Source organism: Corylus avellana, chromosome 7 (genome assembly GCF_965113065.1).
Source record: "Corylus avellana chromosome 7, dhCorAvel1.hap1.2, whole genome shotgun sequence".
NCBI lineage: Eukaryota > Viridiplantae > Streptophyta > Magnoliopsida > Fagales > Betulaceae > Corylus > Corylus avellana.
This window is the reverse complement of record NC_142496.1, coordinates 25,791,681-25,806,978: the sequence shown is the minus strand read 5'-3', so window position 1 is coordinate 25,806,978 and position 15,298 is coordinate 25,791,681. Positions and strand designations below refer to the sequence as shown.

Below are 15,298 nucleotides of genomic sequence, written 5' to 3'. Positions count from 1 at the left end.
TTGGCTTCTGCTGTTTCACCGCTCAATTACCCATTGCCATTTGCAAATTAAGAAGCTTGCGCCTGCATATCTGGTTCTACCATATCTCTCTTTGCTTAACCAAAAGTAAGGAATTTTATCCGGTTCTACTATATCTCTGTCTTGGTTCAAGATTTGGTGGCAAATAGACTCAAGACAATGGATATTAATGCGCATTTCTTTTTCGGAATCTTTGGCGGGTCTCCGTAAATGGTTTTCTTCTTTCTTTTTTTTTGTTTTTTTGTGCTTTTGCCTTCATTTTATCTGTTGAAGCTGTTGGACTAATGGTTCCTCGGTTTCTTTATGTTTGGCTACAAGGAAACGCTACTGCTCTGCTTCTCTTCTTGGCCCCAACGTATGTATCACGGAGAACCATCTCTTACGGAATTCCTTCAAGTCTTACAAATTTTCCAGTTTTGTCTGCTTATATATCATGAGAAATGCAATCCACTTTCTAAGCATCGAAACCTTTCCGCCCTAAATAAATAAAGCCTATGTAAAGTGATTATCCAAACAAAAGATACGTGAGTTTTAAAATTGATCATCATTGAATTTGAAATCGATTATTATTAAATTTTGATTAATCTAATGATAATTTTAAAAGCCACATCAATTTTGAAAGAATAAAAAAAATAGTATTTAGCATTACTCAAACTTATTTTCATCTACCAAATGTTATGAGAAGGACCATGTTACATCAACTTTGGTGAATGAAACTTGAATACTTGAGAAATATATGTAACATTGGTGAATGAAACTTGAATACTTGAGAAATATATGTAACATTTCTCTTATGTCATATCTCACCCAAATGGTCCAAAGGATATCGAGACGCATTGGAGCCTACATGTTATTCTTAAATTAATGCTAAAAATCATATTTTTATCCTATCTATTTCACAATACTAAGTAGCAGTTTCAATCCATTCTTAAATTGATCATTATTAAAAATTATGAGCTAATAATGGAAAAAATGTAATATATTGCAGCATTATTATTATTATTTTTATTATTATTATTATTTTTTTCTTTTTTGAAAAGGAATGGTGAAAAGTTTTTGTTACTGATGGTAGGATTACTTTTAAGAGGATCATAGGGCACAAGTCGACAGAAGAGTTTTCTGGGATTCCATACCTCATGTCCTCACTCAGCTGCCTTCTCTTCGGATGGTAACCTCCTCCTTTTTTCAACTGCTTCTTTTTGCCCTCGTTGGGAAACCAAAGATATCTATTTAATACAAAACAAGGTTTAACTTCTTGTTTTGCATTAACCACAAATTCTTCAATAAAGTAGAAGAATAATGTTAATAACACATACATACTTTGATGTTGCAAATTCAAAAGTTGCTCTTAATGGCACGCTTGATACGTAAAATGACTATTATATTAGAAAAATGAATAGCTATTACTAGGTATAAAAAAAAAAGTGGAATAGAACAACTATTCTTATTCCTCAGTTTGGTGACAATGTATATGTTGTAATTGAAATTAAACCAAAATTATCACCATTAAGTTGAATTCAGGCGAGTATATATATAATTTTTTTATTAATTTTTTGGAACTTCCTAACATTTTGTAGTTGAAATTATAGTAATTAATTTTTGAAGTCTAATTACTGAACTTTCACTTGAACGGGTATGGGCTTCCATTTGTATCCCCTCACAACCTTTTATTATCAACAATCAGTGGCACCGGTGGAGTAATCGAGTTCATATACGTGGTGATCTTCATCATGCATGCACCCAAGAAACAGAAGGCTAAGATTTTGGGGCTCCTGACGTTTGTGGTCACTGTCTTCTCAGCCATGGCCTTAGTGTCCCTCTTTGCCCTGCGTGACAACACCAGAAAACTCTTCTGTGGCTTTGTATCTACAACCTTCTGCATCATCATGTATGCCTCACCTCTGTCAATTATAGTAAGTTATTTCATGCTTTTAGATTTACTTGTTAATTCTTTGAGTGGATCCCAATGGATTTGCTATGAATTAAACTATTAAATCATGCATATCATTAGAGAGGGAATTGAAGTTTAAAAACTCCTATAGTTTATTGAGAAGATGTATGATATATATATCTACTTGGATTCAAAATGTACATGCAGAGGACCGTGATTAGAACCAAGAGTGTGGAATTCATGCCATTCTTCCTGTCCCTGTTTGTGTTCTTGTCCGGCACTTCCTGGCTTATCTTTGGTCTGCTCGGTCGTGACCCTTTTGTTGCTGTAAGTTTATGAAATGAAATTGATCGCTAAAGTTCAAGTGTCCTGATTTGAAGGAAATGTGTTGTGCTGTTGCAGGTGGCCAACGGCTTCGGCTGCGGCCTGGGGGCCATGTAACTGATGTTGTACTTCATCTACCGTGACACCAAGAAACCCACTCCTGAAGAATCTGTGGAGATGGGCCTTCCTAAACCTCATCACCAAGAGAAGCAATCCACCGCAAATGGAGCTTTGCAAGGCCACGACTAGACCACCCCCCTCAATTTCAATCACCCCGTCTTTCGTGCACCTTTGGTCTCGATCTTCACTTGTATATGTTGTAGCTTTGCTCCTGTAATGAATGACATCGCCATGTTAGAAGGTAGATTGTATACAAACAAAACGTAGGATATTTCAGTGAATCTTGTATGGTCTTTGGGTGACTTTAGATTTCCACTTTGTTGATTTTATTCTAGCGGAAGATAACATGCTTAATTCTCAGCTTTCTCATAGCGCATACTATCCAAACCATCCACAGGGAAGCGACTGTTCTTAGTGCAATGAACCATGAGATTTTCCTGTGATCCATCAAGTACTGCTTTCAAGTGTCCATTTAAACAATTTAAAACCCAATAGATTTCCTTTCTTTGCTCATGGCTTGTATCCTTGGCTAGAAACTCATGGACCTTATCCCCTACTTGGATTGAGCTACAACCAGGAACTTTTTCCATGCCTTGCTGTCTCATTGCTACCCGAGAGATCAAAGCATCTCTCCACTGTCCAATTGATGCGCTCAAATTCGAAATTAGCATTAGATAGCTAGGATTTGAAGGTTCCAGCTCCATAATCTTTCTGGTTACAGACTCTAACATACCCCTGTTCCCATGAATCTTACACGAACCTAGTAGAGTGGCCCAAATGACAGCATTTGGCTCCAAATGCATGCCTTCAATGAATCTTACTGCTTCTTCCAACCTCCCTGCACGGCCCAGAAGATCAACCACGCAACCATAATGCTCAATTCGGGGTACCATGTCAAACTCCTGAACCATCCGGTCAAATACCCTTCTTCCTTCTTCCACCAACCCTCCATGAGTGCAAGCTGACAGAACAGCAATGAAAAGGACATCATCTGGCTTAATTCTTTCTTCATGCATCCTATCGAAGAGAGCTAGTGCTTCTTTACACTGACCATTAACAGCTAGACCTGAAATCATTGTTGTCCATGTAATAACACATCTTTTAGCCATCTTATCAAAAACTGCTTTTGCGTTTTGTACATCTCCACACTTTGCAAAGACGTCTATCAGAGCATTTCCTAAAGAAAGAGACAATTCAAACTTGTTTCTCTTAATATAAGAATCAATCCATTTCCCATGTTCAAGAGACCCCAAGTGAGAACAGGCCGAGAGTATACTGACCAAAGTTGTCTGATCAGGCCTGCACTTACCATCAATTAACATCTGATGAAACACATTAAGAGCTTGATCAAAATCATGATTATGTACATAACCAGCAATCATAGCGTTCCAAGAGACAGTATTCTTAACTGGCATCTGACAAAAAATGTTTCTTGCAGATTCTAGATCACCATTCATAGTGTACCCGGATATCATAGCCGTCCAAGAAACTACAGTTCTTTCTGACATCTGATCAAAAATACACTGTGCAGATTCGACATCACCCAACCGTACATAGCCGGAAATCATCAAATTCCAGGAAACCTCATTTTTTTCAGGCATCCTATCAAAGACTGAATGAGCCAATTCCATACTTCTGGCCTTAGAAAGCCCAGAAACAACAGAATTCCATGTCACAATGTTCCTCTCAGGCATTGAATCAAACAATCCAATAGCATATTCTATCGCCCCATGAGCCAAGAACGCACCAATCATTGAATTCCATGAAACAACATCTCTCTCATGCATTTCCTCAAACACCCGACGAGCCAAATCCAAATTCCGACCACATTTGGCATAGAAATCCAAAAGGGTATTCTGAACAAAGACACTTGAACCAAATCCTAGCTTCACAATATCACCATGAACCGCTCTACCATCTTCTAGAGCTTCAAACGGCTCCAAACACCTCAAAAGAAACGTAAAGGTGAAACTATTCGGTGCAATCGTGAACGCCTTCATTTGATGGTAAATACGCAATGCGCCTTGATGGGTCTTTCGAATAAAGCATTTGATCATAGTATTATAGGAAATCACATTTGGGTGCTGAGAATTTCGAAATACACGAACCGCGTAGTCAAGGGAAACAAGCTCCGAGGCAAGAGCAATAAGCTTAGGTAGTACCAAATCGCTACCGCTAAGGCCATTCATGAGAACCTGAAGGTGGGTTTGCTTCAGTTCTCTCATAGTTTTACAGTTTTGCAAGAGTCTCAGCATTCTCAGGTCCATTGCTTTCTGGGTATCGGCCATTCAAAAAGACCGTTATTCTAGTTACTTCATAGGGTTAATATATTTAAATATTCGGTCTTTAGCTTCTTTTTCAATTCTTTCCAAAATTTTCATATTGCACATAATTTATTATTTTTATTTTTTATAAAAAAAATATTCGGGTTGGCTGTAGCTACCCTTTGGGCCATCTGGTTATTTTTGCACTCTCAAAATTTTTTTATAAAAAATAAAAAAAGTAAAAAAATTATGGGTAATGTGAAAATTTTGTGATGATATTGGTCGAATTGAAAAAAAATTTGCAAGTTTGGAGTGTGCATTGCAAAAATTAAAATGATCGAATTGAAAATCGCACCAAAAAGGTTAAAGTGTAATTTTTCTTTTTTTTTTATAATTAATTTGTTAAATATTTACAGCTTAAAGTTAAAGGGTTCGTTCGAATGAACAGTTGGAAGTGCAAAGCAAATGAGACTTTGAATTGAAATGATAATAACTTCGTTCCAAAACCCTCAATCAAAACCCCAAATAAACAAGCATCAGAATCTCTCAAATTGGTATTACCTCATTAGGAATCACATCTCTCAAGGATCTCCAAAAGAAGCCCTTCTTCTCTACACCCAAGTTCGTCGTAAAGGACTTTACTGTTTGGCTGTAGTAGGCCCTTTGGTTTTTAAGGCTTGTGCTTCTCTTTCCTTCATCAATTTCGGACAAGCAGTGCACGCCGAGTCGATTAAGGGCGGGGTGGATTGTGAGGTAATGGTTGGGACCTCATTGGTTGATATGTATGCTAAGTGTGGCAATGTCGTTGATTCGCGTAAATTGTTTGATTATATGCCTGAGAGAAATGTTGTGACATTGAATGCTATGATCGGGGGGTACTTGAGGAATAAAGATACAAGATCCGCGTCTATTTTGTTTGAAAAGATGTCGGTACGAAATGGGGTGACTTGGATTGAAATGATTGGTGGGTTTGCAAAGGGTGGAGATACCATTACTGCCAGGCAATTGTTCAACAGGGTTCCTCTAGAGTTGAGGAATGTGGTCACTTGGACTGTGATGGTTGATGGGTACACCGGCAATGGGGAGATGGAGGCTGCAAGGGAGTTTTTTGAAGAGATGCCACAGCGGAATTTCTTTGCTTGGTCATCGATGATTTCTGGGTACTGCAAGAAGGGTGATGTCAAGGAGGCCAAGGCCATTTTTGACCAAATTCCAGTCCGGAATCTCGTGAATTGGAATTCATTGATATCCGGGTATGCGCAGAATGGATTTTGTGAGGAAGCCCTGGAAGCATTTCGTGAAATGCTAGCTGAAGGATTTGAGCCTGATGAAGTCTCTAGTGTGAGTGTTCTATCTGCTTGTTCTCAGGTGGGGCTATTGGATGCTGGTAAAGAAATACACTGTATGATACATCGCAAGGGGTTAAGGTTCAATGTGTTCGTTTTAAATGGATTGGTCGACATGTATGCAAAATGTGGGGATTTAGCCGTTGCGAGGTTGGTATTTGAAAGGATTTCTGACAAGAGCACTACCTGTTGGAATGCTATGATCTCAGGTTATGCTACTCATGGACAATGCAAAGAGGCTCTTGAGTTTTTTGGCAGAATGGAAAATTCAAACAAAGTGCCTGATGATATAACCTTTCTTTCTGTTCTCTCAGCATGTGCACATGGAGGGTTTGTGAATGAAGGTATAGAAATATTCTCCAAGATGGAGAAGTATGGGTTGCAAGCAAGTATCAAGCACTATGGGTGCTTAGTTGACCTTTTGGGGCGAGTGGGGAGATTGAAAGAAGCTTATGATTTGATCAAGAGAATGCCAATGAAACCCAATGACACAGTTTGGACAGCTATGCTGGGAGCCTGTCGGGTTCATCTGGACATGGAGATGACAGAAGAGATTGTGAAAGAGGGCACACGAAATTTGAACATGGTCACTGCTAACGATTCGCTCTACGTTCTTCTGTCACATATTTATGCTGCTTCAGACAGCTGGGAGAAGGCTGAAAGGATGAGGATGTTCATGGTTAATCAAGGGTTACAAAAGGTACCGGGCTGCAGTTCCGTAATGACTAGATAAAGCGTTGTGTCGACACTAGATTGTTAACCACATGTTATATCAGGGCCTTTAAGTGAACTTGCACCCACAAGAATGGGTAAATGACCTGTTGAGCATTAAGCCAAGGCCAATTTGCCACTGGAAGAAGAAACTTTGGTCATTTACACGTACTACTTTAGGTCTCATCGGGGAGATCTCCCCCCGCGAACCAAGATTCGCCATGCAGAGAGGTTTTCACTAGCTGTCTGTCAAGTTTAATGATCATCAAAAAGTTTAATTGCAAAGGAGGTGAGCCTTGAAGATTTGGTCATATTCAGAGCTAGAAGGCTGGCCTTTCAAAACATACTTTTATACTTCAAAACACTGCCAGGTTACTGCAAGAGAGCTTTTAATAGCAATTCCACATGTACCAAAGATATACAATATCAAGTTGAACTCGAGAGTTTCCACCAAAACACTTGGCTCTCTGTTGATTTTGACCTTTTTCTTTTTCCTATATTGTTGTAAACCACACTGCAGAAACTTGAACAATGGTTTTATTGCATTTCATCTCATGAAATATTTCAATTATATAACACGAAAGGACTCTGCTATCCTTTTCAAATCGTTGTAGTGCCTTTTCCACTGAAGACCTGCAAAAGTAAAAGAACATATGAATACTTTGCTTTAGCTTATTGTGAAGCATGTCAAAGTAGGATCAAAATATCCATACCACTTGCAGTTACATTAAACAAGTAGAGGCGATTTCCGGCTGCAGTTGCTGTGATAAGAGCGTGAGGTGGCTCTAATTCAAACTGGTAATACGTTCTCCCCAAGTGTTCTGCTACATTCATACTTATAACCTTCCCTTCTACATTTTCCCCAATCACTTCTGGTCCAAATGCATTAATCACTTTTTCTGGAGGTCCAATTCGTTCAATTGTAGCATTATCACCAAGATCTATACATATTTTACAAAAAAAAAATGACAAAGATGTAAATATCAAACTTCTTTAACCAAGAGAGAACATTGAAATTGTTGCCGGAGAGCTAAGATCATGTGAAGATTGCACAATTAGTCAGAGTTCATAAAGCACACAAGCAACACAGGGCACTCATCCACCTGCAGAATGCCTACTAGAAAACAAGAAATTTTTGGGGAACTAACCATCTGCAAATCTGAGAACCGGTGCGACAATTACAGATAGACGTCCTTCCTTAGAGCTACCAAATCTCAAATCAATTTCTGTGCCACCTAGATCTGCTATTGATACTGGAACCTGGTAGACAGATGTAATGAGAGGGAGAGTTGTTTGAAATAAAACAACTTCAATATGCAGTTCAAACATGTTTGGGTTGTATATTATCACCTCTTCCCAGTCCTGAGGGACAGAAAATGCGTAGGGGATGATAGGACTCCATCCAACACCATGCCCTCCAGACTTCTCATCTGGCCTGCGGTATGTCCTCCAACCTGTCTGAGCATATGTTTTCCTATTGAAATCGACCATACCAATAAACAAAAACCAAAAAGCAAAAACAAAAACGTGTGAAATTTGAAGTTCCAGGAGAGGCATTCTATACAGCCTTCCATACACGATTTTGGGCTCTATGCGAAAGTCTCAGAAAATGAAATCTATGTGGGGAGTGTGTGATTGCATGATCCTAGACAGAATCGAAGCTTAATGTACAATATATTAATGTCTAAACGATCAGGTTATACTGGGTAATTGTTTAGTTTTATATTTTATTTTTAATTTCTTTTCCCTTTTTCTGATAAGTAGTCACAGCAATAATCTGTGGCTATATCAAGATACTCCCAGAAAATGGAAACACAAAATAATGTCTAGCCTCTCTTCCAAGTTGTGTATTGAAGGGCAAAAAGAAAGTGTTTTTTTTCCATGGATGTAAGACATAACTATAAAGGAGCAATTATTTTAACACTCATCAGAAAATCTTCCATAATGCAGAAACTAGACAATTATTACAAAGACAGGGCAATTAGAATGCAAGTGAAGAGAAACAATATGAAAAACTACGAAAACCAACCTTGTTCATCTGGTTCAGATAGACCAGGTATCCTCCCAGCTAGAAGACCTTGTTTTACCACAGCCAACCCCTCTCTTGGAGAACCCAAAACTGCTGACGAGATCAAAGAAACCCCAGAAACCAGAATTGACCTCCTCTTCATCAACCCAGAGCATTTCTCAATTTCTCCACCAACCAATCCGCTCTCTCCTGAATCAGCCGTAACTTTTGCTCTAGAAATCCCACTTTCCAGTGAAGACTGAGCAAGCAAATGATTAGAAGGAATTATCTGCCGGTGGAATCTCCAAGAAAAGCTACAACTAGTAAATAAGGTTGTTCCCATATTCTCCAAACCTTAGTTGAAGACCTTCAGTTGGAAAATTCAAGTACTTAGTAAATTGAAACTTGGTGGGAAGAAGTTGAGGTTCTCACGGTGTCTGGGGTTGGTTGTGTGGACGTGGTATCGAAATTGTTCACAACCTGGATTCTTCTGATGAAAAGATCATCATTTTTAGCCTGACGCGTGGCAGATTTCTGGGAGATGTCCTTCTGGCATTTTATGTGAGCTCTTGGAGTACAGTGGTCTGATGTTTTTCATATTAAAAAAAAAAAAAAAAAAAATCGTTTCCTTTTTTGGCTCTTGAATTGTGGGTTTTACTATATATGGTTCTGAGAGATTTTTCCCGGTTTTTATCTCTCTGTAATTTTTGTTTTCTTCCCTTGAAAATGTTATAGGTATTTTGAGATGTTTGTGCGAGAGTTTATTAAAAATGCCCAAACCCCGAAAACAACCCACAAATTAAAAAAACAATTTGCAAGATGTCTAACATAGCCACAACATGCTCTTGAGGAGGCTTGCCCGTTTTCGAATATTAGTGAGTAACCATGTGTGGGGGGACAAGAAACAGTAAAGAATTGAACGTGGGCTACAGCACTTATCATTGACAATTTCTTTCTTTAGAGGTTAGATAATCCACCTGTGAAACAGATTGAAGAAGAAGGGGAAATTTTTTTTTTTTTTTTTTTTTTGGGGGGGGGGGGGGGGGGGGGTGGAGAGAGAGAGAGAGAGAGAGAGAGGAATTGCTCAACATGAGAAAATCATGGGCACTTGGAGAAAGGCATAAAACTATAACTACTACAATGAATAAAATGAGGTATAGCTTTGTGAAAAGAAATGATACAGGCAAGCAAAGGGATCTCCAACCATGATCAAGGCAAAAGCATGGGAAGTTTCCAGTTGGAAAATTCAACCAAGTTTCTATTTACAATAGATCCATTGTGCAGCCAAAACGTCTCGGCTGACTGGTGAAATTCCCTAACTTTCCTCTGAAGTTCCCACATAATTCCATGCAGTGCTGAACATGACTCTCCTTCAGGGGCATAAACCAATAGGCATCTCAGTTGTCTACCACGGGCAATCATCCTTTCTATATCTTCATCTGAAAAGAAACCCAAAACTTGGCTATTACATGTTTAAGGGTAAGCAAAGCAAGATGTATAAGAGTGTTGAATTTGACCTGGTATAGATTCTAGGTAGTCCAAAAGTTGGGGACCAATCTGAGTGGATGGCCATTTTATTGATATCTGGCTGTAGTCAATGACATTCTGGAAAGGCAATTCTACTTGATCCGATAATATCACTGGGACACACTCCTGTTTAGCATAACAAACACATTATTTAAACTGGCCCACTGTAAGTGTGTGTACAAACAGAGAGAGAGTGAGAGAAAGAGACCACAAAGTAAGACTCGTAAGATCGAAGAGACCAAGATGACTCCCCACGAGGAGCAAGGCAGAACTTGGCATTGCGAAGGTGTTCGAAATACTCTATCCTTCCCAATTTGTCAGGGCCACTGAACTTCAGATCTGGAGATTCCAACTGTTTACAGAATCAATATGCATACTTTCTATATATCTTAAAATAAAAAAAAAAAAAAGCAAATATTAAAAGTATTCATAATTTAGCATTTCAGAGAGAATACTCCCCACGGCTGATACTACATTTTTAAGATTATATATCAAGCAAATGAATCCAATACCAGAGAGTAACTCTGCTTGACAGTAGAATATATTAACAAGATGAGAGAAAGACACAAAAAGGATATGTTGCCCAACCAAAAAATATGTAAAGCTCATTACACATTATAGGCAATTCAATTACAAATTAAAGTCGATGACATCATCCAATATAATGAATTAAACTGAAAATCTTAAATCTAAACACTAGACACATATCCAAGGACCACTTATATTGCAGTAGGTATAATCTCTATGCCTTTTTGAACTTCCAACTACTCAAGAGCAACGATTATTAGGCAATGCTACAAATAGGTTTTCCCCAGCTTTGTTTGGCAAAAAAAATTCATGAAGCAAACAACCAAAGATGCAGAACCCTATACCATACCCTATCCACAGGACCACAGCCAAATCTAGGTTACCACCATAAAATTGAACGAACCAGATAACTTTATTTAGAGTGATCAAGAACTCAAAGAAGATGCATACCTTGTCTGGAAATTGCTTGGAAAGCTTTATCAACTGAAGACGGCCAACCTTTCCTTGCGCACGACCTAAGTAGTTTGCCAAATACCTCCGCTTTGATAGAGGCAAAGGCTGGACGAGGGTAGCCCCAGTTTTAGTCATTCTATCATCAACATTGCCAGGAATTATAATATCTTTCCACGTATTAAAAGAACTTGTGTCTTTCTTATCAGTCCGATCCCCCTGCACTAGCACATTAATAAACATTCTTCAAGTCAAACAAAAAGGTTGTAATAGAATAGAATTGGAGCCAATACCCCAATAGCCATAAAGAGAACTCATTCCAAAAACCACCAAATCTGGTAGCAGAACCTCCCAAGGCATCCAAGACGCAGGTTCATAATTTATGGACATGGGCCAGCCAATGTCTTACGTACCACCTACTAAATAGTACGAGTGAATAAAAGCACTCAAAATTTGGTTGAAATCTGACACACTAAGGTACTTTCCAAGAAAACCTTGACAACTATACCCATCATGGAAGCTTACCATACAAAGAAAAAAAAAAACCAATCATAAAAATTTCATGCCAGGACTTCAGTCTGCTGTTTTAAACAGCCTAATAGATCAGAACTTTGACAGAGCAGTAACTCCATAGGCTCTTCTGTCATACCAATGGTATTCATACAATTATAAGGATGGCTCAAATGCCAAACCCGAACTTGCTTAAAGGGCCTCCCAATCAGCTCATCGCCTCCAGCACTAACAGGGTTCTAATACAAATCATCCACTCTAAATCCAGAGCTGACACGTGTTTGAAAATTAAGAGAAAATGTCCAAAGATATTTGCTGTAGGATAATTATGAAAATTATAATTCAGTTAAAATGCAATAAAAATCTATAGAAGGCATTTAACTATAGTCTACTATCACACAGCACAAAGGATACTTTTTTTCCCCCCTGGTCCAGCACAAAGGATGGTTGAAGATTACATAGTCTATCGGTTAAGCACGAACAGAAGTCCCAGAGCTAACTCAACTTTAAAAAATATAGAGAAATAACTGAAAGACATTTGCTAACAAAAAAATTCTGAAACTTTAAATTTCAGTTATGGCAAAATAAAATCAGTAACATGATTTTAAACATATAACTCTTATTGACACTAACATTGATTCTAGACCAAGAACATATGAATAATTCTAGCACAAAATTTTGCTCTTATTATCCATCTTATACATTTCTCTTTTTCTGAGTTGTTTGTGATTTGAGGATCATACTACATACACTTTATGTGCTGCTATACAAGAGCACTAAATGCTTTGCAATACTTGGGTATTTTTTAACCATTCAAAAGTACTAAATGCATATGTTAAATGAATCTCACATGGGAAGTAAGCGTGGTACCTCGGGGGTCAAAATAATGGAACGATTTATGAAAGTTGCCCATGATCTAAATAAGTGAGCTCCAATACCACTGCGATTGAGTGAAAGCAAGCTCATTAACATTAGTTACAGGAAACTTTTCCCAAATACGTAAAAATCAAATAGAGAAAAACAAACATAAGTCGCTGTGGATAAATAAATAAGTAAACCATCATGCACTCATGCGAATAGAGTTCATTCAGTCACAAGGCAAATTACAACAACAATCCACCTATTATATTAAGTTCTTGCAGATCCTCTACCAAAATCTACCATTGTGCTGGTTCCAAAAAATTTTCCACTCAACCGACACCAGTGATAAGAAGCAGCAAAGGGGAAAAAAATCCTTTAGAATATAACCATGCAAGATTAATTTCAGATATCAAATTGAGAAGTACCTAATTTTCCAGCACTCGGTTATTTTTCTCTCAGACTTTATTTTTAAAATATTTATCATTTTTTTGTATGCACTAAAAGAAAAAAGAATCTAAAGTATATTTTCAATAGTACAAATGAAACATCTGTGCAAACTCAAAAATATATCTCTTCCGCATAATAATTGTTTTATAGATTCAGTTTCATTATTCACCCAGCTTGCTGGCTAAGAAAATGAAAACAAGAAACAAAACAAAGCAATTAAAGAATTAAAAATGCAACAAAAGGGTTGAAATAAATACTTCAATTGGTAATTCTAACTAAAAGGAAATACAGAATATACAACAAATCTACAATGACTCTTTTTCCATTCAACCATTTTATCAATATAGCTTACAACGACATACCTTTTCACAAAGAAAGAAAAAACTTGGAACCAAACAATTTTACCTCGGAAAAACAAAAATGTGATCACGGCCTCCAGACCGCCTGAAATACGGCATTTGACTTATGACCTGAAAACAAAACCGACCATAAAATAGGTATGCTTATAGAAAATATAGAAGCAACGAAACAAGAAATGCAAGTGTAAGATTCTACCTTCACATAGGTCTGGTTAATCTCTTCATCATTAAGACCACCCATCATCCGAACACATTTAACGTACGCCGGCACAAAGAACAGGTCCGCTTCCTCTTTCTTTCTCGTCCTGTACCTCGACTTCAGAAGCAGCTTGTGTATTTTAACCTACATAATTAACATTTCCAAAGGAAATTACTCATCTGAGTTTCAATTATTTGAATTTAATTAAATTTAATTTTCTCAGTGTACTTGTCTCAGCAACTAAACCAAACCCAGAAGCCAATTAACACTTCGACTAATTACCTGAGTGCCCCATTGGCCCTTCGAGCAAGCCTCGGCGGTGATCCGGCCGTCCCGGCCGTACATAAGCGGCTTGAGACCGTCGATCTCGTCCTCGTCGTAGACGTAGATTTTGAGGGAGAGGTGGGACCCGTAGCCTCGCTCGGGCCATGAGAGGGAACCACCGGGGGTGAGACCGACGTGGCTCTGCGGTGTCGGGATGAGATTGGCGGAGATGTAAGGGCAGGGGGGGGAGGAGCCGTCGAGGAGGCGTGTGATGAAGAAGGTGGTAACGACTAGGAGGAGGGATCCGATCTGATGGGTGCGTGTGCAGAGAGGGGCCTGGTGCGACGCCAATGGTCTGCCTTTGTTGCCTATGCTTCCCATTCCTGTGGTGTCTCTTAATTTACTGGCGAGGCTTTGTGCGCGCTATATGAAGCTGATGAGTGAAGGTGGATGAACTGACACAAGGAACGACGTCGTTTCCAAAAAGAATAAGTTTTTTAAAAAATATTAATTAAATTAAATTAAATTAACAAAATATTTTAAAAATTATTAATTAAATTAATATTAAAAATATTTTTTAATATTAATTAAAAAATATTAAAAGAATTATATATATATATATATATATATATATATATATATTGTGTTCTTATTTGATCTAATTATAATAAATGTTATATTATCAACCGTTCAAATCGGCGATTGAACCAGTTGGAGTCACCCATAAACCTCACAGTAGTACTGTCTTCAAATAATAGTAATGATTATGATGAACAAGAGCATGCAAAACATACGAAATTCAAGTGAACGGTTGTCCTTTTACACGCCATTAGTTGTCAAAATAGCCTTCAGTTCCAGTGGCGGGGAAAACATGTTGTTCCCGTCCATGTATGATGTATCTTTTTTTTTTCATTAATTTTTCCTTGGCTAGTTTTTAATTGTGGCAGGCTTTTAATCGGAATAGGATCATTTTCAGTCTATTATGGATCGGAGAATATCTAATTTATGGTTGAAATTTTTTCTTAAAAATCCTAAAGGACACTTGTTCCACAACAAAATAATAATAATAATAATAAAATGATAAGGAGTGGCTGACCACCCCATCTTGCCCATAGAGGGTGGCCGGACCACCCCATTTTAGCTGGGACTGGCTTGAGAGCAACCCCAATGGCCGGCCACCCCCTAAACCCAAACTAAAAACTAAATAAATAAATCGTTTGGGCCACCCCAAGGGCTATGGGGTGACTTTGGCCAGGTCTGGGGTGGCTGAATCCAACATTTTTTATAATTTATTTTTATTTTTTTATTAATGGGACATATATCATATTTATGGCCAGAAAATGGTAGGTGTTCTTCTAATGTTCTCATAATGTCCTCTCAACTGTGATGTGACTTTTAAAATCACCAATAGATTAAAGGTCAATAATGATAATGTTAAATTTAACAATAATTTTAAAAGACACATTATAGT

The 15,298-nt window shown here is 37.9% G+C and overlaps 3 protein-coding genes and 2 pseudogenes across 3 annotated transcripts; 2 read left to right on the top strand and 3 right to left on the bottom strand.

Annotated features, from left to right (window-relative positions):
* The first annotated feature begins 177 nt into the window (after positions 1-177).
* LOC132184562 (bidirectional sugar transporter SWEET1-like) lies at positions 178-2,482 on the top strand (annotated as a pseudogene).
* A 207-nt stretch (positions 2,483-2,689) lies between these two features.
* LOC132184561 (pentatricopeptide repeat-containing protein At3g29230 pseudogene) lies at positions 2,690-4,641 on the bottom strand (annotated as a pseudogene).
* Positions 4,642-5,165: 524 nt separating this feature from the next.
* Positions 5,166-6,912, top strand: LOC132185836 (Pentatricopeptide repeat (PPR-like) superfamily protein). The gene has a single exon (XM_059599632.2). It carries the CDS (start codon positions 5,374-5,376, stop codon positions 6,694-6,696), a length of 1,323 nt encoding a protein of 440 aa, XP_059455615.2. The 5' UTR covers positions 5,166-5,373; the 3' UTR covers positions 6,697-6,912.
* An 88-nt stretch (positions 6,913-7,000) lies between these two features.
* LOC132185837 (thylakoid lumenal protein (Mog1/PsbP/DUF1795-like photosystem II reaction center PsbP family protein)) lies at positions 7,001-9,215 on the bottom strand. The gene is made up of 5 exons (XM_059599633.2): positions 8,704-9,215; positions 8,025-8,128; positions 7,823-7,934; positions 7,388-7,615; positions 7,001-7,307 (listed from the first exon to the last, which is right to left on the bottom strand). Exons 1-5 carry the CDS (start codon positions 9,023-9,025, stop codon positions 7,243-7,245), a joined length of 831 nt encoding a protein of 276 aa, XP_059455616.1. The 5' UTR covers positions 9,026-9,215; the 3' UTR covers positions 7,001-7,242.
* A 588-nt stretch (positions 9,216-9,803) lies between these two features.
* On the bottom strand, positions 9,804-14,226 carry LOC132185802 (Exostosin family protein). Its single transcript, XM_059599595.2, has 8 exons — positions 13,846-14,226; positions 13,561-13,707; positions 13,411-13,475; positions 12,568-12,637; positions 11,188-11,406; positions 10,418-10,561; positions 10,200-10,335; positions 9,804-10,121 (listed from the first exon to the last, which is right to left on the bottom strand). The coding sequence occupies exons 1-8, from the start codon at positions 14,206-14,208 to the stop codon at positions 9,892-9,894; spliced, it is 1,374 nt and encodes a 457-aa protein (XP_059455578.2). The 5' UTR covers positions 14,209-14,226; the 3' UTR covers positions 9,804-9,891.
* Positions 14,227-15,298: the final 1,072 nt, after the last annotated feature.